Source organism: Anomaloglossus baeobatrachus, chromosome 1, assembly GCF_048569485.1.
Source record: "Anomaloglossus baeobatrachus isolate aAnoBae1 chromosome 1, aAnoBae1.hap1, whole genome shotgun sequence".
Lineage (NCBI taxonomy): Eukaryota > Metazoa > Chordata > Amphibia > Anura > Aromobatidae > Anomaloglossus > Anomaloglossus baeobatrachus.
The window spans coordinates 196,051,751-196,079,731 of record NC_134353.1 but is presented as its reverse complement, the minus strand read 5'-3'; the positions used below and the strand labels follow the sequence as shown (position 1 = coordinate 196,079,731).

General features: G+C 41.0%; 1 protein-coding gene across 1 annotated transcript in view; it reads right to left on the bottom strand.

The window, feature by feature from the left end:
- Positions 1-27,981, bottom strand: part of ASIC5 (acid sensing ion channel subunit family member 5) — a 62,695-nt gene that overhangs the window by 25,301 nt on the left and 9,413 nt on the right. The window contains exons 4-6 of the mRNA XM_075337794.1: positions 25,568-25,690; positions 16,787-16,936; positions 50-197 (exon numbers count right to left, since the gene is read on the bottom strand). Coding sequence (XP_075193909.1) covers positions 50-197; positions 16,787-16,936; positions 25,568-25,690 — 421 coding nt within the window. The remainder of the gene's footprint in view (positions 1-49; positions 198-16,786; positions 16,937-25,567; positions 25,691-27,981) is intronic.

Sequence of the window (27,981 nt, the reverse complement as noted above, 5' to 3'; positions counted from 1 at the left end):
CTATATCGATATTTTAAAATGAATAATTTTTTTTAATTAAAACTGATACCTGGCAGGAGAAATGGCAAACATCCACATTCTTTTTGTATATAAGAAGACTTGCATTCCTGAAGACATCCATAAGTGCTGTAAACTTCTTGATATGCTGGTACTAATGCGGGATTACATTCACCCCAAGGATGTTCCTGAGTAATGGTCTGTAATTTATACAAATAGTTTTTCTAATTTAGTGATTTAACAGAAGATGAAAAGGTAAAACAAACTGAATTCTAAAATGAATTTGTAAAAGTAGAATAAGGACAGTACTTTTATTGTTTTAAGGCCAAAGCCACACGGCGAGAAAATCGGTGCGAGTGGAGTGAGATAAAACATTACATTCCACTCGGACCAATTCTAGCCTGTGTGTCAGCGCACATGAGCGATTATTTTCTCAGCCCTAGTCGGACCGAGAAAACAATCGCAGCATGCTGCGATTGTAATGCGAGACTCTTCTCTCGCACCCATTCAAGTCAATGGGGCGAGACAAAAATCGCACTGCACTCGCGGTACACCAATATACCCCGCGTGCAGAGCAAGAATCGCTATAGCCGGCTACGGAGGAGAGAGAGAGAGAGAAATCTCTCCCTCCCCTTCTCAGAGCCGGCCCGCCCCTCCTCAGTACCAGCCCGCCCCCCGCAGCTGAGGTCCCCCCCCGCAGCTGAGGTCCGCTCGCACAATTGGACCTCAGACGCAGGTGTACTAGCATGACACTCGGCACCTGCTGTGCTGCCAGCGTGAGCCGAGTGTCATGCGAGAATCGCACTAGTGCCCCGTGTGGCCCCGGCCTAAAGATCAATGTAGTGTTTTACATGAATTTTGTTAAAATAAATAATAATGTCCACTTGGCACAACAGAGATATGGAATAAGTAATGGCATAAACATCTGCATATCGTAAGAATTATATATAGCAATACATATATATATATATATATACATATACATCATATACAGCGCAGAAAGGAACTATAATATAAGAACCAAATCGCTAACAAGAGACAAACCAAACACAAGAGAGAGGCGATCATCGGTTCAATTTTTTTTATTGATATTCATATTATAATTTAGAACATGCGGAAGGTGATGGGAAGGAAAGAACGGTATACATCACCGCAAACAGTGCAAAAGTTTGTAACAATGTACCGGTTATATACAAAGATAATATAAGGTCATATCCAAGCAGGGCAATAGTAACCCACAATTTAATGAGAGAGCAAACTCACAGAGATGGTATATCAGGACAACTCTTAATGTAAGATATAATATACAAATAAACTAGAAACCTAGTATATATAAGAGAAGCCAGGGTTGGTAATATCTAATTTCTCATTATGGAAATTTATATCATATAGAATGCACCATATAATTATATATCTGTGTCTGTGATGGAAGTCAACTCCGCAGCAGAGAGACAAAGAGACCATACCATACAATTATAGTGAGAGTAAATAAGATAATTCAATGAATATATACATATATAGGCGTACCCCTGACGAAGGTACACTCCGAAATGCGCATCGGGCGCATTCCCTCCGCAACCTGTATATCTTAGGTAATGTTATGGTTACATAATTGTTCTGGTCTAATCAGTACTTAGTGCCCCATATTGTGGCTATATGCGTTTCACCGTATATTGTAATTGTACTATGTGGATATTGTGATGGCTGCCAACTAATAGTATTGTGTGGTGTGTTGGTGCTGCTGCTCTTGCCGCTGTTATAATAGCACACATTGACCCCAGTGTGAGAGTATTTACATACATGTATTGAACTTTTTCATTTACTCTCGCTCTAATTGTATGCTATGGTCTGTGTGCTGTTTGTACTGCGGAGGTGATTTCCACCACCAGCACGGACACATGCGCATATGGTGTTTGTCACTGCTGCTGCGTAGGTACACATTGACCGCAGTGGGAGAGTATATATGCATATTTATATATGTGTATTGTTTACTCTCACAACATTGTACATTGCGGTCCTTGCGTCCTTTTGCTGCGGTACTGATTCTCACCATTAACACGGAGATATATATATATATATATATATATATATATATATATATATGGTGTTTTTTCTTCGACCGCTGCCGCATGAAATACACATTGACCCCAATGTGAGAGAGTCTATATATGTATATATTCATTGAATTATCTTATTTACTCTCACTATAATTGTATGGTATAGTCTCTTTGTCTCTCTGCTGCGGAGTTGACTTCCACCACAGACACAGATATATAATTATATGGTGCATTCTATATGATATAAATTTCCATAACGAGAAATTAGATATTACCAACCCTGGCTTCTCTTATACATACTAGGTTTCTAGTTTATTTGTATATTATATCTTACATTAAGAGTTGTCCTGATATACCATCTCTGTGAGTTTGCTCTCTCATTAAATTGTGGGTTACTATTGCCCTGCTTGGATATGACCTTATATTATCTTTGTATATAACCGGTACATTGTTACCAACTTTTGCACTGTTTGCGGTGATGTATACCGTTCTTTCCTTCCCATCACCTTCCGCATGTTCTAAATTATAATATGAATATCAATAAAAAAAAGTTGAACCGATGATCGCCTCTCTCTTGTGTTTGGTTTGACAACAGAGATATGGTTTGCGCCCAATTTTTGGCAATCTACTGTATATCAGTTTATTCAGTGCCCGTTCAGGAATATGAAATTATATATGTTCAGTTCCTCTGTAATGTATGTTCATTTTTTATTTACCAACATTCACAAATCAAACTTGTATTATTTAAGGCCCACACTAGCACAGACTGAATTCCTGCCAAAAATATGTAGAAACGCTCTAAAATTGACCACTTTTGGGCAAGGATTACTTATATTTTAATCAACTGAGCCTGAGGCTTGCAGCTGAATGAGTGGAAAGGTTGGCGTTACTTAGAGCACTCTGACTAATCAGATTAAGCAAAATATGAAAGTTAATGTGATTAAACAATAAACTGCATAAAACAATGGATTAGCAAGGGAGGAACGTCTCATGAATAATGATCAACAGCCACTTTAACAAGATACATAAATAAAATTCAGGTCTGCTGCAATGTAAGTTTCTAGAAGAAAATCAAAGTCACAGTTAAAGGAAACGAATCACCAGGATTTTCGTATATAACCTAACGCCAGTACTATACTTTCTCTATAAGGCTGATTCTCTACATACCTGTAGTTGTCAGCTCGGATGAGCATCAGATGATATCTGGGGGGTATTCATAATTATCCCCTCCCTCTGTTAAAATTAGCATAAGTATTATACAATCGATTTAACTTTTCACTAACAGGACCTGTGTGAGGTTATACCCATGTGACCAGAAGGGGCAGGGCTTCAGCAAACAAAAAAAATGTTGCTTCCTGATATCAGTTTTGTTGTCTGAGGCTCCGCTCCTTCTGGTCACATGGGTATGACCTCACACAGGTCCTGTTAATGAAAAGTTAAATCGATTGTATAATACTTATGCTAATTTTAACAGGGTTAGGGGATAACTATGAATACCCCCCAGCTATCATCTGGTCCTCAGCTGCTGTCACTCAAGAAGCTGCCAATTTTATAAACTTTACTTTATTGGATTTCAAACCATATGTATACGAGCTGACCACTAATAGTATATAGAGAATCAGCCTGATAGTGCCAGTATAGCTCTGGCCTTTGGTTATATATGAAAATCCTGATGATTGGTTCACTTTAAAAATACATTTTGTCATATGATTCTATAATGATTACTCCAAAAACACAAAGCAGGAGATTAAGTAAGCAACCTCTTTAGTAAAGCAGGGATATAAAATGTGGTCATTGAGACAAAATATATTTATGCTCTGAAAATGGATATTTCTTTTGGCCCTTTATATAAGACCTTTAACTCCTTAATGACCACCGATACGCACTGAAATGACAATCAAATAGGTTATCATTCTAATATTGCGGTTTAAAACAGTGATGAGAAATAAGTAAATATTGCCCTTCCCCCATGGGCAAAAATCCTGTGGGTGACAGCCATATATGACAGCAGACACACTGCTGCATTGGGCCTGACCAGATTTGGAACCAATCAGGGCCGAATAACTCTTTAGTTGTTGCTGTCAATTGCAACAGCGACATCTCAGTATGAAAAAAGGACCCCCTTTAATACTATCAGCCCCCTGCAATCATAATTGTGGATGACGATAGTTGCCATGGAAGCCCAAAGTCATCTCATGACCTTAAGGTACGGCGACCTGTTATACCCAACTATAAGTAGAGTCTAACAGGCAGAAACAGTGAGACACTGACAGGTCTCAAGCATTGCAGTACAAGAGAACTGGAATGGAAAGAAACAATGAGCAAGGTAAAAAATATTCATGTCCCAAAGAGGAACTACGTGAAAAAGTAAAAAAAGTTAAAGACAATGTGTAAAAAAGTAAAACTAAAACACAAAAAAGCAACAAAACACGTTCCAATACTAAAAATGCAGCCATTGTGTTAAAACAAAAATGTACACAAAACTGGCACTGCAACATAAGGAATGAACGAAACTATGAAATTGCCACCTTATTTTGTTTGTACAGTAAACACCATACAATATAACTAATAAAAAACAAGCCAAAATGCTGCTTTTCCATCATATGGACACACTATAAAATGTAATAAAAAGCGATCACAAAGTCATAAGTAAAGAAAAATAGTATAAATAAAACCGCTTAATCATTCAAGATAAGTCCAGACAGTGCATTTTGGAGGCTAAGGTTGGGTCACCGAAGGGCTTGCTACCTGGCAAATTGTACCATCTTCTCTTTGAATTGACCTCCTTAATGAAGTGCATGACTCTGTGTTGGCACGGCACTCTGGTTTCTCTGCCACCTGGAGAGCTGTTTACAGGTCCTTTTAGTGGCAGAGTTCTTGAAAGGATGTTGACGAGTATGTCTCTAAGTGCATAGTTTTCACCAGGTGTAAGGCGGGCTTTGCACACTACGACATCGCAGGTGCGATGTCGGTGGGGTCAAATTGAAAGTGACGCACATCCGGCATCGCATGCGACATCGTAGTGTGTAAAGCCTAGATGATAAGATTAACGAGCGCAAAATCGTCATAATCGTATCATTGGTGCAGCGTCGGCGTAATCCATAATTACGCTGACGCGACGGTCCGATGTTGTTCCTCGCTCCTGCGGCAGCACACATCGCTCTGTGTGAAGTCACAGGAGCGAGGAACATCTCCTACCGGCATCACCGCGGCTTCCGTAGGATATGCGGAAGGAAGGAGGTGGGCGGGATGTTTACATCCTGCTCATCTCCGCCCCTCCGCCGCTATTGGCCGCCTGCCGTGTGACGTCGCTATGACACCGCACGACCCGCCCCCTTAGGAAGGAGGCGGGTCGCCGGCCAGAGCGACGGTCGCAGGGCAGGTAAGTGCATGTGAAGCTGGCATAGCGATAATGTTTGCTACGCCAGCTATCACACGATATCGTACCTGCGACAGGGGCGGGGACTATCGCATGCGACATCACAGCATCGGCTTGCGATGTCGCAACGTGCAAAGCCGCCCTAAAGGTTTTTGACAGGCCCCGGAAAGCTTTATTTTACCTACTGAGGTTCCTTCTCAACCTCCAAATAAATTGTCCATGGATTTCGTCACAGACTTGCCTATTTCTGGTGGTAATGCTGTAGTATGGGTGATGGTGGACTGTTTCAGCAAGATGATTCACTTGGTTCCTCTACCAAAATTGGTTACGGCTAAGAGTTTAGCTACATCATTTTTTATTTTTCATGCCGCTAATCAACATGGTGTTCCTAAAAACATTATTTCAGATAGAAGGAATTCGTTTATGGTTAGCTTTTGACCAGGTTTGCTTCAGGTTAGAAATTAAGCTTTCATTCTATTTGGATTATTATCCTGAGACTAACGGTCAGAGAAGAAAATGAATCAGGAAATAGAACAATATCTAATATTGTTTCTTCTAATCAGGAGGACTGGATGGATTTTTGTCCTCTGACAAGAGTTCACTGTCAAAAACGGCACCTTAGCTGCTATTGGTACCTCTCTTTTTTGTTGTGATTTTTTTTTCTCCAGTTATTGGTAATTTTGATTTGCAGTCAGTGGTCCAAGAGGAGGAAAGATATTCTTCCCATTTGATTAAAGTCTGGAGAGAAGTTGAAAAATATCTTTTGATAACTTGCAATCGGACCAAGAGAACCACAAACCACAGACGTAGGGGGTCCTGTCTTTAAAGTAGGAGATTTTGTGTGGTGATCCTCAAAAAATCTTTGTCTAAAAGTTCCATCAAGGAAGTTTGCTTCTAAATTTGACGTTCAATATAAGGTCATTAAACACCCAACTTCCGATCGCATGGAGGATTAATAATTCTTTCCATTCCTCTCTTTTAAAAAAGTTTGAAGACACACTGGGTCCTCTGGATATCATTGACTTGGAGGACAACAACAAGTATGAGGTGCGATGAGTTTTGGGTTCCAGACATGTCAAACATCGCCTGCAGTATCTCGTTAAAAGGAAGGGTTTTGGTCTGAAGGATAATTTCTGAGTTGATGCAGGTGATTTGCATACAGATCACTTAATGAGATAGTTCTGCCAGTGACATCAGCGGCAAGGGATCTCTGTGGGTTCACTGTCCCCTCGTAGAAGGGGGGCAATGGTGGTGTGGCTGGATTTGAACCCTTGAGTCTGCACTCTGTGGTTGGCTTCTCTGTCTACCAGACCATAGCAGATATATCTTTGGTGTTTAGTTTCTGTTATTCTGTGGTGTCATCAAAGAGATTTCTTAGGAGCTTCTGATATAAATTGTTACTGGGCCTACTTTTTCATGATAAATCTTTTTGCACAGAACACTCAGATGATAAACAATCAATAAAATGGTTCTATTGGGATAACAGGTATATTAATTTACTTGTTTTGCCTGCCCAATCACCTTTTGGGTGTATCTTTAAATACCTTAATCCTGTTATTTCCTGCTGGTGATATTCTCATTTTGAAGTTTAGTCACATTGCTGTTAGTTTCTGTCAGTCAGTGGAAGACCAGCTAAGATATCTCTCTCTGTTGTTTGTTGTTCTCCACATTGCACCTATCATATTCCTTAGCAACATTTACCATCTCTGGTATTTTATTGTTTGTCTTACTTACTCTGGGATCACTTTCTACTTCAGCACACCTTCCCTTCTGTATGTAATTTGCACTCTGCTCTGACCTTAAGTTCCTTAAGAGGTATGTGAATGGCAAACAGCAGCATATGCCCAAGTTGCCATTGTTTATTCTATGGTTAGGGCTATTTCAACTCTTGTAGGAACCACTAGGGACTGCAGGGTTGGGATCTCTAGTCTGTACAGAAACTGGCAGGGTCAGCTGCAAAGTGTGTTACCTTAACCCCTTGTGAGTAGCTGTAGTAACATAACACTGAATACAAAATATTATACACCCCAAAATGGTACTAAAAAAAAAATCTTCAACTCATCTTACAAAAATAAGCCTTCACACAGCTCTGTTTGCTAAAAAATAAAAAGTTGCAGGTCTGAGAATATGGCGTCAAAAAAACAATTTTTTTAAAGAAAAAAAACACCATTTTTAGTGTGTGAGAGCAGCGAAACACAAGATTGTGATCCCAGTCTTATACTGAAATAGATTAAATAATTTTATGTACTCCAAAAGTTTCCACTAAAAACCCTATCTTATCCCACATAAAACTAACCCCCACTTAAGTTTGTCATCTATCACTGTTAATATGACGGGTTCCCACATTACTGGTAGAATAAAGACTTTGGAAAAGTTATGGCTCCCATCCCCTCAAATAAAACCCAGTTAAATCTGTGTTTCAAAATCCAAATTCTCCCCCCCTTCTGAGGCCCACTGTGCCTAAGCCACAGTAAGTGGCCATATGTTTGGCATTATTAAGTAGAGAGAGCCCAAGCTGGGCACAATGTATGGGCATTAAATGGGCATTTCTGTAACTCTGCAGAAAAAAAAGCATGGTCTGAATGTTATAAAATAGTCATTGCATCTGTAGATGAATTCATTGAGAGGTGAAATTTTCACAATGGGGTCATTTTAGTTTTTTTCTACTGTTCTGGCACCTTAGGGACTCCACAAATGTCACCTGCAAACTATTCTAGCAAAGTCTGTGCTTCAAAAGCCAAATAGCTTTCCTTTCTTCTCAAGCCTGACATCTGAACAAGCAGTAATTTCTGTCGACATGTCACTGTGTTCGGGACAAATTGCACAATAAATTGAGGGGGTCCAGATTTACTTATTAACCCTTGTGCAACTGAAAAATTTACAATTAATAAAAAAATGAACTTTTTACCACAAAAATGTTATATTTCTATGTCCCAATGTAATAAAATTTTGTGAGGCACATGTGCTTTCAAAATGCTCACTACTTTCTTAGATAAAATCCTTAAGCATTGATGTTTCTAATAATGGGTCACTTGCGAGGTTTCTGCTGATCTGGCTCCTCAGGGGCTAATGGGGGCCTCAATCTCCCATATTTAAATGGAATTTGTGTTCTACAAGCCAAGTAGCTCTCCTTCACATCCAATCCCTGCTGTATGCTAATCATACACTGTAAAAAGTGTATAACAAATTGCCCTGTCCATTTTCTCCTATTACCCCTTGTGTGAATTAAAACGTTGAGGTTAATGAAAAATGTTATGTGAAAAACCCAACGTTTTTCATTTACACAGCACAATCTAATTAAATTCTGTGAGGTAGTTTGTGGTTCGAAATGCTTACCATACCCATAAATGGAGTTTAGTTCATCAAATGAGGTCCCTTGTGGGTGTTTCTGCTTTTTTGGCACCTCAGGTGCTCTTCAAGTTTAACACAGTATCCAACTTTGCATTACAAAAATTAAATAGCACGCTTTGCTTTCCAAGTTTAGCCATGTGCCAAAACATTAGTTTTTGGCCACATATGGGGTATCACTGTTTTCAGGATAAATTGCAAAACAAATGATGGGGTCCATTTTCTCCTATTATCCCTTATACTATAAGTTATACATTGGTGCTAAAATAGTATTTTATTGAAAAAAAAGTATTTTTTTTTCAAATAGAAAAGTTAAAAAGTTTCTGAATCACTTGTAGTAGGCTAAAATGGCTCCGTAACAACTAGATAAATTCCTGGAGGGGTTTGGTTTCCAAAATGGGGTGTATGTTGTTTTGGCATGTCAAAGGCTTTGCAAATGTGATATGGCATTCACAATCTATTCCAGATAAATTTACAGTCTGAAAATAAAAAACAGCAGTTTTAACCCCATATGGGTTATCACAAATTGTGGGGTCTGTTTTCCCTATTATCCATTTTGAAAATTACAAATATAGGGCTAAAACAACATTTTAATGTAAAATTGTAATTTTTATTTTCACACCCCCAGATGAGTTTGTTTATTGATCTAGTTTCCAAAATGTGGTCACTCATTGGGGATTCTAATGTTTTTACACCTCAGGGGCTCTAGAAAGAGACATGGTGTCTGCAATCCATTCCAGACAAATTTACACTCCAAATGCCAAATGTTGCTTCTTCCCTTCGGAGCCCTACCGTTGGTCCAAACATCGGTTTCTGACCACACGTGAGGTATCAACGTGCACAGAATTAACTGGGTAACAAATTGTGGGGTTCATTTCCATGTGCTATCCATTGTAAAAGTGAAAAATGTGTGGATAAAGTAACATTTTTATGAAAAAAATTAAACATTGTGGATTCAAAATGCTCCAAAGATCACTGGATAAACTTAATGAGGGGTTTCTACTGTTGAGGCACCTGAGGGGCCCCGAAAATGCAACATGGCATTCAAAATTTATTTCAGCCAAATTTGTTATCCAAAATTCAAATTGTGCTTCTTCCCTGCTATTTGTCCAAACAGAGATTTCTGACCACATATGGCGTATCAACGTGCTAAGAAATAACTAGGCAACAAATTATGTGGTCCATTTTATGGTGCTATCCATTATAAAAGTGAAAAAAAATGTAGTTAAAGCAACATTTTAGAGGAAAAAATAAATTTTTCTTTTTTTATTCCACATTGCATTCATTCCTGTGTAGCACTCAAAAGGTTAACAACTTTCCTGACAACAGTTTTAATCTTTTTCAGGGGTTCTGTTTTTTAAATGGTATCACATATGGGGAGTTTCCAATATATAGGCCCCTCAAAGTTCATTTAAATCTGAATAGTTCCCTAAAGAAACAGTTTTATAAACTTCTTGAGAAAAATGAAAAATTGCTTCTAAACTTTTAACCCTTCTAACATCCTAACAAAAATAAAATGACATTTGAAAAATGATGCAGATGTAAAGTAGACATACGATAAATGTAATGTATTAATTTACCATTAACATAAAGGACAATGTGTACTTTAAAAAATCTCAAAATCACTGGAAGAGCAGAGACGAGCAACCAAGATGGTAGAAGGTCTGCAAACCATGTCATATGAAGAACGGCTAAAAGTAATAGTGGTCTACAAATATCTGAAAAGTCACAGTGCAGAGGGAACTACCCTATTCTCATTAGCACAAGGAAGTACAAGAAGCAATGGGAGGAAACTTAAAGAAAGGAGATTCAGATTAGACAATAGGAAAAACATTCTGACAGTGAGGGTAGTTAGGGAGTGGAACAGGCTACCATGGGAGGTGGTGCGCTCTCCACCAATGGAAATCCTTCAAGCGGAAACTGGATAAACATATAGCTTTGATGATTTAGGAAAGCCTGCACTTGCAGGGGGTTGGACCTGATGGCCCTTGAGGTCCCTTCCAACTCTACCATTCTATGATTCTATGATTCTATAGAATATGTTGAAGTATTTCAGGTGACGCTGGTCAGATTTAAAAAAATAGGCTTGGTCATAAATTGGCTCTGTCACTAAGAGGTTAAACTCAGTTTCAAAGGACAGTGTAATCCCATTGTAAAGATACCAAAGAATAAAAAAAAAACTTGCATAGTGAAAAAAGAAGTGTCTCCATCTCTAGTCATTGTCAGGCATTGATAATAACCATATTTTTTAAAATAACCTGATTCATTAAGATATTTTTACCAGTTTTCTGGCATAAACATTTTGAAATGTCACCATTTATTTGCTCTACTTTTGATGTCTTTACAGCAGTCTCAGCCAGCTCTACAAAGTGGATGAGTTTGAGCTGATGGTGCGTGGTAAAGCCTATCCTGCAGATTCATCAACATTTACAACATATTATAACATTTCTGGTGGAGGTTTACAGAATATGTAAGATGGGCCTTATGCAGTAAGTGATATGCACCTCTTAATGAATTATGCACAATTTATTCCAGTGTTGCCTTCATTAAGATTGAAGTACACACCTCAAGTCTTAATGAATCGGGGTCTAAGTATTCTGCAATTTATCACATCCATCAAATGATTAAGAATAGTTAATATATAAATTAATTGCTTCAAGACTACTCCTAGACTTTATACATTCGGGCAGCCCACACTTTACCCAGCATTGTTGTTCTAAAATGTCAATGCAGTGTAAGCAGTTATCACAAGATCCTGTAGATGTGCAGATGTGGGGGTGCGGAGTCAGCTGACAGACACTGCCAGACTACCCAGGTAAAAGATAAACAATTACCATTTTTACCTTCTGGATCTCTGTATACACCATGCTGGACCAGCGCTTCTGTATACAAATAGAGAGATCCTTCCTTCTCCAGACCCTATGGTAATGTGATCACTGGTTGTAGGGAGGAAACATGAGGTCCTAGAAGACCCAGTCAGCTCTGCTATGCAGTCAAGAAGCTAAAATTCCCCCTGTAAATGGAGACAATATTCCAGCCCCAGATAAAAAATAAAAAATAAAAATTATGTATTAACCCCTTCAGCCCCAAGCCTATTTTGACCCTAAAGACCAGGCCATTTTTTGCAATTCTGACCAGTGTCACTTTATGAGGTTATAACTCTGGAACGCTTCAGCGGATCCCGGTGATTCTGAGATTGTTTTTTCGTGACATATTGGGCTTCATGTTAGTGGTAAATTTAGGCCGATATTTTTTGCATTTCTTTGTGAAAAAAACGGAAATTTCGCGAAAATTTTGAAAATTTTGTAATTTTCAAACTTTGAATTTTTATGCTCTAAAACCAACGAGACATATGACACAAAATAATTAATAAATAACATTTCCCACATGTCTATTTTACATCAGAACAATTTTGGGAAAAAAAAAAAAAATTTAAGGAAGTTATAGGGGTTCAAAGTTTATGAGCAATTTCTCATTTTTACAACAAAATTTACAAAGCCACTTTTTTTAGGAACCACATCACATTTGAAGCGATTTTGAAAGGTCTACATGACACAGAACACCCAAAAGTGACACCATTCCAAAAACGGCACCCCTCAGGCTACTCAAAACCACATTCAAGAAGGTTATTAACCCTTCAGGTGCTTCACAGTAACTAAAGCAATGTGGAAGGAAAAAATGAACATTTTACTTTTTGCAACAAAAATGTTAATTTAGCCTCAAATATTGCATATACATAAGGGTAGCAGGATTAAATGAACCCCCAAAATTTGTTGGGCAATTTCTACTGAACACGCAGATACCTCATTTGTGGCGAAAAACCACTGTTTGGGCGCACGGCAGGACTCGGAAGGGAAGGAGCGCCATTTGACTTTTTTGAACAGAAAATTAGCTGGAATCGTTAGCCTCACCATGTTGCGTTTGGAGAGCCCCTGAGGTGCCGAAACAGTGGAGCTCCCCCACATGTGACCCCATTTTGGAAACTAGACCCCTCATGGAATTTATCTAGATGTTTATTGAGCACTTTGAGCCTCTGGGGGCTTCACAAAAGTTAATAGAGTTGAGCTGTGAAAATAAAAAAAAAATTTTTTACCACAAAATTGTTACTTCAACCAGGTAGCTTTTTTTTCACAAGGGTATCAGGAAAAATTGCACCATAAAATGTATTGTGCAATTTCTCCTGAGTACACAGACACCTCATATGTTGTGGAAATAAAATGTTTGGGCGCACAGCAGGGCTCGGAAGGCAAGGAGCGTCATTTGACGTTTCAAACGCAAAATTGTCTGGGATAATTAGCGTATTCCATGTTGCGTTTGGAGACCCCCTGAGGTGCCGAAACAGTGGAGCTCCCCCACATGTGACCCCATTTTGGAAACTAGACCCCTCATGGAATTTATCTAGATGTTTATTGAGCACTTTGAGCCTCTGGGGGCTTCACAAAAGTTAATAGAGTTGAGCCATGAAAATAAAAAAAACCTTTTTTACCACAAAATTGTTACTTCAACCAGGTAGCTTTTTTTTTCACAAGGGTATCAGGAAAAATTGCACCATAAAATGTATTGTGAAATTTCTCCTGAGTACGCAGATACCTCATATGTGGTGGAACTCAAATGTTTGGGCGCACAGCAGGGCTCGGAAGGCAAGGAGCGTCATTTGACGTTTCAAACGCAAAATTGTCTGGGACAATTAGCGTATTCCATGCTGTTTGGAGACCCCCTGAGGTGCCGAAACAGTGGAGCTCCCCCACATGTGACCCCATTTTGGAAACTAGACCCCCATGGCATAGAAAAAAAAAAACAGCGGAAGATGAGGGGGGGGGGGGGCGGCAGATGGGGCGGCAGCAGATGGGGGGGCAGCGGCATATAAAGGGAGCATCTGTGATTGTGAGACGGCGGCTGGGATAGGGTGGGGGCGGATGGGAGAGGGTGCAGTGGATGCAGGAGCGGCAGAGGATGGGGGGAGGGGGCGGGTGGGGGGGATGGGTGGGAAGGGGAGTGGGAGGTGAGATTGGGGATAGTTACCCTACAGGATGGATCTAGGCAGCTGGATCACAGGAGATGAAGGAGGCAGCAGATCGGGGAGGGTGAGAGGTGGGGGAGGGAGCGCAGCGCAGATCACGGAGGAGACAGGTGAGCAGAGCACAGATCACGGAGGAGACAGGTGAGCAGAGCACAGATCACGGGGGTGAGAGGTGAGGGAGAGCGGACAGCAGATCACGGGGGTGACAGGTGAGGGAGCACAGATCACGGGGTGACAGGTGAGGGAGCACAGATCACGGGGGTGAGAGGTGAGAGAGCGCAGATCACGGGGGAGACAGGTGAGCAGAGCGTAGATCACGGGGGTGACAGGTGAGGGAGCACAGATCACGGGGGAGACAGGTGAGGGAGCACAGATCACGGGGGTGACAGGTGAGAAAGCGCAGATCACGGGGGAGACAGGTGAGCAGAGCGCAGATCACGGGGGTGAGAGGTGGAGGGAGAGTGGACAGCAGATCACGGGGGTGACAGGGGAGGGAGCACAAATCACGGCGGTGACAGGGGAGGGAGCGCACATCACGGCGGTGACAGGGGAGGGGGCGCACATCACGGCGGTGACAGGGGAGGGAGCGCACATCACGGCGGTGACAGGGGAGGGAGCGCACATCACGGCGGTGACAGGGGAGGGAGCGCACATCACGGCGGTGACAGGGGAGGGAGCGCACATCACGGCGGTGACATGGGAGGGAGCACACATCACGGCGGTGACAGGGGAGGGGGCGGGTAGCTGACCACGGGGGTGAGAGGTGGGGGGAGCGTGCAGCACATCATGGAGGGGAGGGGGCGAGCAGCACATCACGGAGGGGAGGGGGCGAGCAGCACATCACGGAGGGGAGGGGGCGAGCAGCACATCACGGAGGGGAGGGGGCGAGCAGCACATCACGGAGGGGAGGGGGCGAGCAGCACATCACGGAGGGGAGGGGGCGAGCAGCACATCACGGAGGGGAGGGGGCGAGCAGCACATCACGGAGGGGAGGGGGCGAGCAGCACATCACGGAGGGGAGGGGGCGAGCAGCACATCACGGAGGGGAGGGGAGGGGGCGAGCAGCACATCACGGAGGGGAGGGGAGGGGGCGAGCAGCACATCACGGAGGGGAGGGGAGGGGGCGAGCAGCACATCACGGAGGGGAGGGGAGGGGGCGAGCAGCACATCACGGAGGGGAGGGGAGGGGAGGGGGCGAGCAGCACATCACGGAGGGGAGGGGGCGAGCACCGATCACGAGGGGGAGGGGCCGGGCAGCAGATCGGAGGGAGCGGTGGCACTATGACAGATGGAGGAGGACAGGGTGCACGATCCCAGTCCTCCTCCATCTGTCATAGTGCCACCGCTCCCTCCGATCTGCTGCACGGAGGTGAGGGGCCGGGCAGCAGATTGGGGGGAGCGGTGGCACTGTGACAGATGGAGGGCGGCAGCGGATCGGGAGGTGTGGGGGTGAGGGTGCGGGCAGGAGATCGGGGAGACAGGTGGCAGATCGCGGAGGGCAGCGGCGGCGGCGGATCGGGACGCTTTTCGTACAGTGCAATGGCAGCGCGGCAACTTCCGGGTCCCATGCTCCGGTCTCATAACAGCATGGGACCGGAGCTTGTCGCCCTGCCATTGCACTGTGTACACTCACTGTGCTCAGCGTGCTGCAGGGACGATGACGGGGGCGGTCACCGGCAACAGGTACACTGTGATTGGAGAAATAGGTCACAAGGCCGATCTCTCCAATCAGAGCAGTGGAGCTGGGGGAGGGTGATCCAGTGAGGTCACCCAGCTCCAGCCAATGGCCAGTGCTACAGCTGCACTGGCCAGGGCTGGAATTCAATGTTTCAGTCATTTTAAATGGCTGGAACATTACAGTGGCTGTGATTGGTTGAGCGGCGTTCGTCAGCCAATCACAGCCTCCGTAGGTCCGGGGAGGAGGTACCACCCCTCCTAAGGTCAGGAACAGGTCCCCTCCTCCCCGAATCTGCGGTTTATGTTAACCGATCGCAGTCACCGGAGGCTCCGGTGCCGCGATTCCGCCATGACGGAAAGATCCGTCCTTGGTCGTTAAGGCCCAGGGCACAAGGACGGATCTTTCCGTCCATGGTCGTGAAGGGGTTAATATGGTATAATGCACCCCACCAGGAGACTTTTACCTTTTTGTGTAATGTATATAAAATAAATTAAAAAAAATAGCAAAAATAAAATAGAAAAAAAAGCATAAAGAAAAAATACAAAATCTAAGAGAAGACACTTCCAGGCTATATTGTTGATTCTAGGTCTGCCACCATTGAAAAATATATGTGCAATAAATAAAAAAAATTATGAAAAGGAGAATACAATTTATAATGTCTTCAGCAATCCTCTGTGGTCGTACAGAAAAAAATTGTGTAAAATAGACACATTTTTTTTAGTTGTCTTTACATTCTCTCCGATATCAGCAACGAAAAAAGGAATATAAAAATTATCTAAAAATTAAGCCCCTTGTATTGTGAAAAAAAGGAGGCAAAAAGTATTTGAATATCCTAGGAAGAAAAACTTTTAGACCTATAAGCGCACATACGATAAAACTAGAAAATGTTGCCCGGTCATGAACTGGTTAATTACATGAGAGATTTATGTAAATTGTAAATATTCATCTAATGTTTCAAAATAATCAAATAACCTGCATATGCATTAGTCACAGCAACCTGCTGCATAATTAGGCTTGACAGCAACCAGGAGCTATCTGAATCCCTAAGGGTCACCACTATGTTCTACAAAGCTATGCTAATATCTGGAAGATGACATTTATTGGCTTTATAACCTGCTGGCTTTCAGTAGTGTCCGCTGTTTGTTTTTAAAAACATAGTACATTATGTATGTAAATCTAATTAGAGGAATGACTATGCATGTACTTAGGAAACCTTGCTGTTAAATGGTCTGCTTGAATCATTCATTTGCATAATAAAATATAACATTATTTGCCTCTAGTTCCCATTCTATTAAATATGCAAGTACCTTGAAATGTCTTATAGAAGCGTGAGCGTGCATCCCTGTAGGACAGTGTAGACCCAAGCCATCAAATCTGGGAGGAATCATTGGAGAGTGTATCACAAACGTTATCCCGGCATCCACATACCCCAGCGATGGGTCATCAGTAAATTCTGTCTGGTTTAAAAGAAAAATATATATTAATTATAAAAAATGTATATTAAACGTTACAGTCAACATACCACAATGTATATATACAATGATGTATCATGATATAACCTTTTATTATGATACATTTGCATAATTTAGAATTTTTAGTGGAATAAGGCTGTAAAGTAAGAAAATGTGCAAAGTGTGAAGGGGTCTGAAAGTATATAAGACAATTGTTTTAGAGAGTTTCTGAAGCACCAAATATATCACACAATTTGTGACATAACTGATATTCTTAGACAAAGTGTAAGGAGTTTATATATACAGTATTTGCCTACATTTTTTCACTTCACACCCACAAACTTTAATATATTTCATGCCATTTTATGTGATATACCAACACTAAGTAGCAAAGTATTTGTGAAGTATAAAGGAAATGATACATGGTTTTTTAAATATTTAAAAATACAAATCTGAAAACTGTGACCTGCATTTGTATTAACCCCCCATAAGTCAATAGTGTAGGACCACCTTGCCCTGCAATTACTGCTGCAAGTCTTTTGGAGTATTTCTCTAACAGTTTTGCACATCTGGAGGGTGGCATTTTTGCCCATTATTCACTGAAAACCAGCTCTAGTGTTGTCAGAGATTCTCAATAGGATTTAAATCTGGACAATGACTTGGCCATTTAAACACATCAATATGCTTTGGTCTAAACTATTCCATTTCAGCTTTTGCAGTATGTTTATGGTCATTGCCTGCTGGAAGGTGAACCTATGCTCCAGTATCAACTCTTTTACAGCATCTGACAGATTTTCCTCCAGGATTGTATTACCCTGATGAAGAAAAGCATCCCCACAGCCTGATGGTAATGGGGATGGTGTTTTAGAGTGATGTGCAATGTTACTTCTTCAACACACATAATGTTTTGCATTTAGCTCAAAAAGTACTTGAAGAGCACCTTCTTCAATATGCTAGCTGTGTTCCCCACTTTTTGCAAACTGCAACCAAACGTCTTATGGCTTACTCCCAAAAATGGCTTTCTTCTTACCACCCTTCCAAAAAGGCCACATTTGTGGAGTATAGGACAAATAGTTGTACTGTGGATTGTTTCTCCCACCTGAGCTGTAAATCTTTGCACCTTTTCTAGAGTGGCTATGAGCCTTATGGCTGCTTCTCTGATTAGTGCTCTCCTTGATTTGGATGTCAGATTGGGTAGACAGCCCTGTTTTGGTAGGTTTGCAGTTGTTCCATACTTCTTCTATTTTTGGATGATGGATTGAACAGTGCTCCATGAAGTGTTCAGAGCTTGGGCTATTTCTTTATAACCTAACCTTGCTTTACTCTTCTCCCCAACTTTATCCCTGACCAGTCTTGTGTGTTTTTTTGTTTTCATGATGCTATTTGATCACTGATATTCTCAAACATCAATCTGAGGCCTTCACAGAACAGCTGTAGATATACTGAGAATAAATTACACACCTTACTATTTAGGTGACTTCTGGAGGCAATTTATCACTTAGGATTTTATTTAGGTGTATCAGACTACAGTAGGCTAAGTACAAAAGCAAGTCAAAATTTTCAGATTTATATTTTTTAAAATATTTAAAAAAAACATGTATAATTTCCTTTAGACTTAACAGATACTTTTTACTTAGTTTTGGTAGATCACATAAAATACATTTAGGTTTGCAAGTGTACCATAAAAAAATGTGGAAAGGTTTCCTGGGTATGAATACTACTTTAAGATACCATAATGTCAAAAAATGAAGTCTACACCTCAAATGAGCAAATACAGATTTGCATCAAAATCTGTAACATTTTGTTCCATGAAGCTTAAGAAAGTGACCAAAGGGGTGAACAGAAAGGTAATTGGTCGGCCAAGGGTCAACAAGAAAATTGAAACATATCTTACAGCTCACCATTCCTCACTGCTCCTATGTTCCTCTGTCATGTCACATCTCCAGCCCCAGTTTCACTCTATGGTAGAGATTCTGGCTGCAATTAGGCCCTGAAGCATGCGCAATGAACTGCAGGCCGGATATGTGAAGCTATGGAGGCACGAACAAAAGACTAAAGGCCAGGAGCAAGTGGTGAAATGAGCAATAAGGCGAGTATATATATTTTTTTCTTTTTAACCTTCTATTTTAACCTATTGTTTCTGTTGTTCAAAAACTGAATTTGCATGGAATGAATTACAAAATAATCTGTATTCTCCAGAATGCAAATTTTTGTTAAGATTCAAGTAGAATTCAATACCATTAAAATAAATTTTCTCATCACCACTCCTATGACAACTCAGAATGTTATACACATATATTCCTGCCATTTCAAGGCTATTTAGTATTTAAATTAGCAACAAAGAGCAAATCAAATTTTTTGGAGAACATTTGGTGCATCTGCCGAATTCAAAATTCAAACAATTTGTCAAACTCTATTGTGATTCCTTTAAATGGGGCGAATACAGTGAACTCAATAGAGAGGATAATATTTTTCCAATCTCATCCACATACTACACTGCATTTTTGACACAAAACACAACTGCACAGTATTTCTTCTGGATCTTGCTGGAAATTTGATACAGATTACAATCTATGCACTGTAAAGGTTAAAATCCGCTGAAAATATCTTAGCATATATTGACATGCAACAAATTTTAAATTCCAGTTTACAAGGCCTACATTAATGGGCTCGGTGCATCCTGTATAAAAATATAACATGCATACAAAATGTATATAATATGTGGCCTAAATAAAGCAAGCTCGCAACCTAAATGTCAAGGGTTCTCATGTTTTGTGAGTCATGATGCCTTGTATAGTGCTGGGCAGACCACCTAATCTAATAGTATGGGCGTCACTAATAGGCTGTAAGCTAGACACTGTGCACCTGCATGTCTGAACAGCACCCTATACAAGACTTCTTGTGTGCAATTTCAATACTAAGCAATCACCCTCTCTGTGAATTGGTATTTTATGAGTGGTTGTTTCATCAGTGTTTTCAACCTGTGTTGCCTCCATGTTTATTAACGGGATTTGCTGCATCCTTTTAGTGCATAAGATTCGGTGACCTGGGCAGGTAAATCCTGTTCCCTTTTTTTTTTGCTGTATTTAATTCTTGAATTTTGGGGGAAAATTTAATTTTTCCTTTTATAGCCTAGCTTTTAGATCAAAATTTGTTATTATTTCAATGAAAGATCTCCGTCTACTTATATAGGTTTATTCATTTATTTTTGTGAACCAATAGTCCTTTCTTTGGGCATATTTTGTAGGTTTAGCAATATTTATACAGGTTTGAAAAAATTTCATCCATTTTGCTGGTACTCTGATAGGCAGATTATCAGCCCCAAGTGAACTTACTGGTAATGGAAATCTGTTGGCAGGTTTTTGCTATGCAATGTGAAGACAGCATGCTGTAAGGGTTAATACTAGGCATGAGTGAACCGGAACTGTAAAATTTGAGATTCATACTGGACACCGGATGTCAAGATCTCAGACTCAAAAATGGACTTTTAAAAAAAAAGTCTGTGTCTGAGTTCGGGTACAGTTTGAATGTTAATAAAGTTTGTTGAAAGGACAATCAACAATCTTTATTGAATGCGGAAGTTGCCTATACGCTGCTGTGAACAATAAAGAAAAAGCACAGGTAAAGCAGACAGCTGGGGGCTGCCACCCTCGTCTGTTAGCTTTACGTTGGCTGGTTATCAAAAATAGAGGGGATCCCACTATATATAAATAAATAACCTCTTTGTGAAATTGGACGTACTGGGTATGTCATGAAAGGTGGTACCTTCCGACAAATGATGTACGCAGTATGTCAAGGCGATCGCGAGGGTTCAGATGCTGTACCCCCATGATTTCCGCTGGGTCTGCGGATTATTTTGAAGCCGAGGCACAGCTCTCATTGCCAGGAGTGGTTCCCTCACTGCCCCTAACTTTTTAAGCCCCTAAATAGTGCAATCAATAGTGATTGCGGCATTCAGATGGCAAGGAAAGGATCACACTCCTCTCCCAAGCGATTGGGTCCCGGTAATGCAATCACAGAGACCCGATAACTGCCAATGTCACCATGACGGCCCTGGGTCACCCTGCTATGGAAAAGCTCACACACCATGCCTGACGCATTGTGTATGAGGCAAAGTGCAGCACTGACAGATATAATCCACTCCAGTGATCAAGCATTGCAGTGGATTATGTGAATGATCATACAAGTGAAAGTTAATGTCCCATAAATGCCCTAAGTAAAAAAGTTTAAAAAAGTTAAAAAAGGTAAAAAAAACAAGGCTGAATATAAAGAACAAAAAAACTGAAAAAAAATCTCCAATAAATATGTAATTTTATGTGAAAAATAAACAAAAAAGTACAAATATTTAGTACTGCCACATCAGTAACAACTTGATTTATAAAACTGTCACACTAGTTAACCCCGTCAGTGAATATGGTTAAAAAAAATATATACAAAAACATAGCAAAAACTCTGTATTTTCATCACACGGCTTACAAAAATAGTGGAATAAAATGCGATCAAAAAGTCATATATGAATAAAAATGGTACAGCTAAAAACACGATCATGTCCCTCAAAAAACAAGCTGTCATACAGCCCCATCAGTGGAAAAATAAAAAGCTTTAGCGCTCAGAATACAGCAATGCAAAAAACTTTTTTTTCTTGAAAACTGTTTTTATGGTGTAAAGGCAGCAAAACATAAAAACAATTATAAATGTGGTATTGATGTATTCGTACTGGCCCAAGGAATAAAGCTGTCTCATCACTTTTATGACACAGTGAATGGCGTAAAAAAAAACAAGCAAGAAAGAATTCCTGAATTACTGTATCTTCACGATTGTGCCTCACAAAAAGCGAAATAGAAAGCTATGAAAAAATATTATTTGGCCTAAAATGGTACCAATAAGAGCTCCAACTCATCCCACAAAAAACAAGCCCTCACATGACTCTGTTGGCAGAAAAATTAAACAGCTAAAGCCTTCATAATACGGTGATTCAAAAAACCTTTATTTTGTAAAAAAAAAAAAAAAGTGTCTTTTAGTGTGATAGTAGCCAAACCTAAAAAAATCCAATATAAATCTTGTATCACTGTAATCTTACTGACCAGAGGAATAAAGCCTCCTAATCCTTATACCACACTGTGAATGGCATAAAAAAAAAAATAAATAGAGCCAATTCTTCAACTGTTGTTGATTTGTTCATTCTGACTCCCAAAGATTGCAGTATGGTGTGGTCATATTTATCCTGTACTCTACACTGAGCATTTACACTGGGGATTAAGTGTGAAAAATGTGATTCAGACAAAATTCCCAAAGGAAAATCCACTGCAATGAGGCAGAGGGAGTCACTTTGAACTCCCTTCTGGCATGTGGTGCAGTGAAGTCAATCTTTTTAATCGTCTGTTTTGACGTGCGCAAAAGTGCGGTCATCAACTGTTTTTTTCCCCTTTCAAAGCATGGACACCACTGAACTGAGACCAAACAGAGCTCAGAGTAACTCTGCTGCCTCATTAGTGAATTAATCTATTGGAGGTTTCATCTGAATCCCGTATTTTGGAGACATAAGTGGAAACCCTGATTTGAGCACTCAGCATAGAGCACAAGATACAGTGCCTACAAGTAGTATTCAACCCCCTGCAGATTTAGCAGGTTTGACAAGATGCAAATAAGTTAGAGCCTGCAAACTTCAAATAAGAGCAGGATTTATTAACAGATGCATAAATCTTACAAACCAACAAGTTATGTTGCTCAGTTAAATTTTAATACATTTTCAATATAAAAGTGTGGGTCAATTATTATTCAACCCCTAGGTTTAATATTTTGTGGAATAACCCTTGTTTGCAATTACAGCTAATAATCGTCTTTTATAAGACCTGATCAGGCCGGCACAGGTCTCTGGAGTTATCTTGGCCCACTCCTCCATGCAGATCTTCTCCAAGTTATCTAGGTTCTTTGGGTGTCTCATGTGGACTTTAATCTTGAGCTCCTTCCACAAGTTTTCAATTGGGTTAAGGTCAGGAGACTGACTAGGCCACTGCAACACCTTGATTTTTTCCCTCTTGAACCAGGCCTTGGTTTTCTTGGCTGTGTGCTTTGGGTCGTTTTCTTGTTGGAAGATGAAATGACGACCCATCTTAAGATCCTTGATGGAGGAGCGGAGGTTCTTGGCCAAAATCTCCAGGTAGGCCGTGCTATCCATCTTCCCATGGATGCGGACCAGATGGCCAGGCCCCTTGGCTGAGAAACAGCCCCACAGCATGATGCTGCCACCACCATGCTTGACTGTAGGGATGGTATTCTTGGGGTCGTATGCAGTGCCATCCAGTCTCCAAACGTCACATGTGTGGTTGGCACCAAAGACCTCGATCTTGGTCTCATCAGACCAGAGAACCTTGAACCAGTCTGCCTCAGAGTCCTCCAAGTGATCATGAGCAAACTGTAGACGAGCCTTGACATGACGCTTTGAAAGTAAAGGTACCTTACGGGCTCGTCTGGAACGGAGACCATTGCGGTGGAGTACGTTACTTATGGTATTGACTGAAACCAATGTCCCCACTGACATGAGATCTTCCCGGAGCTCCTTCCTTGTTGTCCTTGGGTTAGCCATGACTCTTCGGACAAGCCTGGCCTCGGCACGGGTGGAAACTTCCAAAGGCTGTCCAGGCCGTGGAAGGCTAACAGTAGTTCCATAAGCCTTCCACTTCCGGATGATGCTCCCAACAGTGGAGACAGGTAGGCCCAACTCCTTGGAAAGGGTTTTGTACCCCTTGCCAGCCTTGTGACCCTCCACGATCTTGTCTCTGATGGCCTTGGAATGCTCCTTTGTCTTTCCCATGTTGACCAAGTATGAGTGCTGTTCACAAGTTTGGGGAGGGTCTTAATTAGTCAGAAAAGGCTGGAAAAAGAGATAATTAATCCAAACATGTGAAGCTCATTGTTGTTTGTGCATGAAATACTTCTTAATACTTTAGGGAAACAAACAGAATTCTGGTGGATTGAGGGGTTGAATAATAAATGACCCTCTGAATAAACTTTTCACAGTTTAAAAAAAAAAAAAAGAAATAACATTCTTTTTTGCTGCAGTGCATTTCACACTTCCAGGCTGATCTACAGTCCAAATGTCACAATGCCAAGTTAATTCCGAATGTGTAAACCTGCTAAATCTGCAGGGGGTTGAATACTACTTGTAGGCACTGTAAATGTGAACTGATCCAAAATGTTCTGTGCCCAAATCACCACCAATTAGCATTCAACTTAACCCACAAAAACAGAAGTCCACACTCCGGTCAGTCATCTGTTAATGGAAATATAGAGGCTTCCATGTTACTGGTAGCACAAGAGCTCTGAAAAAATGCTATCGCTCCCCCCCCTCAAAAAAGAAATACATAAAAATCTGCACTCGCAAATCAAAAGACCCCTCTCCCTTCTGAGCCCCACAATATGCCTAAACCACAGTGAGCAGCCCCATGTTTGGCATTATTCTAGTGAGGAGAGCTCATTTAAATGTATGGGGTGCAAGTTTCCTGAAGCATGAGCTGGGCACAATGTACGGGCACTACAATGTACTGTGCAGGACAAGGACTTATCTGCTATTTTTAATTCTGTAACATTTACTTAGTTTGAAACCATGGGTGTTTTCCAGAGACTAAAGCTTTACACGCTGCGACATCGCTAACAATTGCTAGAGATGTCGAGCGCGATAGCACCTGCCCCCGTCGTATGGCCAATATGTGGTGATCGCTGCTGTAGCGAACATTATCACTATGGCAGCGTCACACGCACATACCTGCTCTGCGACGTCGCTGTGACCGGCGAACTGCCTCCTTTCTAAGGGGGCGGTTCGTTCATCATCACAACGATGTCACGGCATCGTCACTGAACCGCCGCCCAATAGGAAAGGAGGGGAGGAGATGAGCGACCGGAACATACCACCCACCTCCTTCCTTCCTCCTTTTCCTGTGGACGGAGGTAAGGGGATGGTTGTCGCTCCTGCGGTGTTACACACAGCGATGTTTGGTGCCGCAGAAGCAACGAACCACATCGCTACTGGGCAGCAAACGATATTTTGTTTTAGAACGACCTCTCCATGACCACCGATTTTTCCCTCTTTTGCGATCGTCTACGGTCGCTCAGAGGTGTCACACACTGCAATCTTGCTAACGAGGCCAGATGTGCATCACAACCACCGTGACCCCCGACGATATTTCCTTAGTGATATCGCAGCGTGTAAAGCCCCCTTTTATCATCACTACACACATAGATGAACTCCCAGAGGGGTGTAATTTTGTAATTTCCAAAATGTGGTAACTTGAGGAGGTTTCTGTCGTTCTGGCACCTAGGGGCTCTGGAAATAGAGTCCGCAAACTGTTCTAGGAATCTGTGTTCCAAAAATCAAATTGTGCTCCTTCCCTCCTAGCCCTGTGGTGCCGCCAAACAGTGCTATACAGTCACATGTGGGGTATTGCTATGTTCAGGAGAAATTGTGCAACACGTTATGGAGCCTTCTTTACCTATTCCTCTTGTGAATATTGGAAATCTGGGGTTAAAACAACATTTTAGTGGTAAAAATTTAATTATTTTTTCTTCACCACCCAATAGTATAACATTTTGTGATACACCTGTGGTGTCAGTCTTCAAATACTAAAGTGATTGTAGTACCTGTTTTACATCAAAGAGTACACTTAATCCTCTTCCAGAAGTACTGACCCTTTTACGTGGTTTAGAAGGATTATGATTGAAAGTGTAGCAGTTTCCATATTCTGTGAAAACATGTTTAAAATCCTTAAAGAAAATAAATAAATAATGAGAACATGATAATACTAATTATAATAAACTAATTCAACATAAAGAACAAATGAATATTAACTGTGATAAAATGATAAAAATCTTCATTTATGCATTTTTATTTTTTCCTCTCCTTTTTCAAATTGCCCTAACATTTTCAATTGTGCACCCACATAGCTGTATGAGGGCTTGTTATTTTTGCATAACAAGTTGTAGGTGTTAATGAAACTATACATTTTACTATATAAAGTAGGGGAAAATGATTAAAAAAAATTCCAGGTGCAATGAAGTGGTGAAAAAAAGTAAGTTTTATTTTTATGGTGTTAATTGTGAAGTATAAAAACCCTGGAAACATTATTCTCCAAGTCAGTACAATTACAGGTACCAAACACAGATCTTTTTTACTGTTTTAATGGCTTAACAAATTCTGAACACTGTAAAATAATTTATACATAGTATGCTGTGATCATTTCTTATTGCAATTGTTGTGTTATTGCGATGAGAGAATAAATGCAATTCTGATGTTTTGATTTTTTTCCTCATTACAGTGTTTAACGGCTTAATGACTGCTATGGATTTAGTGATTCCAAATATCTGCTGTATATTTTTACATTTGTTTATTATTAGCCAGGTTAAGGAGTGTGAGGCATTATTCGAATTTGTATATTTTATATATATATATATATATATATATATATATATATATATCTCTCTATCTATCTATCTATCTATCTATATATATATATATATATATATATATATATATATATAAGACCTCCCTTATGGGATTTGAACTTGCAACCATCTGATGACGTAAGGCCGCTTTACACGCTACGATATATCTAACGATATGTCGTCGGGGTCACTTCGTAAGTGACGCACATCCGGCATCGTTTGACATATCGTAGCGTATGACAGCTACGAGCGACTGCGAACGAGCAAAAATACTCACCTTATCGTTGCTCGTTGACACGTCGCTCATTTTAAAAAAATCGAACGTCCTTCTGCGCACCGGTTGTTCATCGTTCCCGAGGCAGCACACATCGCTCCGTGTGACACCCTGGGAATGATGAACACAGCTTACCTGTGTCCCGCCGGCAATGCGGAAAGAAGGAGGTAGGCGGGATGCTTACATCCCGCTCATCTCTGCCCCTCCGCTTCTATTGGCCGGCCACTGTGTGACGTCGCTGTGATGTCGAGCGTCCCTCCCCCTTCAGGAAGTGGATGTTCGCCGCCCACAGCAAGGTCGTTTGGAAGGTAAGTACGCGTGACGGGGGTTTGCGACTTTGTGCGACACGGGCAACAAATTGCCCGTAACGCACAAACGATGGGGGCGGGTGCAATCGCACATGCGAACGCACGATAACTTGTAGCATGTAAAGCAGCCTCTATACTACATTGAACAAAAATATCAATTGATTATTTTTCTTTTTGCTCCCAGTTTTCCTGATCTCAACACAAAGACCTAAGACTTTTTCTATGTACACAAGAAGACCTTTTTCTCTGAAATATTGTTCACAAATTTGTCTAAATCTTGTTAATGACCACCTATCCTTTGCCGAGATAGTCCAATCACCGCACAGGTATAGCATATTAAGATGCTGATTACACAGCATGATTATTGCACAGGTGTGCCTTAGGCTGGCCACAATAAAGGCCACTGAAAAATGTGCAGTTTTATCATACAGCAAAGTGTCAAATATGTTGCGAGTTTTGAGGGAGCGTGCAATGTATACTAGTCTGCAGAAATGTCCACCAGAGCTGTTGCCAGTAAATTTATTGTTCATTTCTCTACCATAAGACGTCTTCACAGACGTTTCAGAGAATTTGGCAGCACATCCAACCGGCCTCATGTGTAACCACACCAGCCCTGGACATCATGGGGCTTGTCAGTGATTTACAGCGGCATTTAAGAGGTTAACAGCTGTACTTGGCAGGTGTGCCAGTTGCTGTTTTTAGAGACAGATGCTAGCTATATAATATAGCCAGCATCTGCCCTGTATGGAGTAGATTTTTGTTTAGAGCCCACTCTAAAATCCCCGACATGCTCAATGACCTATAAATCCATCATAGGGTGTGAAGTGGTTAATATTGTTGTAGAACTACACAAGTAAAGGAGTTCACCACCAGGGGCGTACATAGAAATCATGGGGCCCCATAGCAAAAGTCTGAATGGGGCCCCCCAAACGCTAAAATAATACAATAACATATTAACATAATAAACAGCATACATGTTACTGGGGGGACTTTCAAGTTACTGGGGGAACTTACATGTTACTGGAAAAACA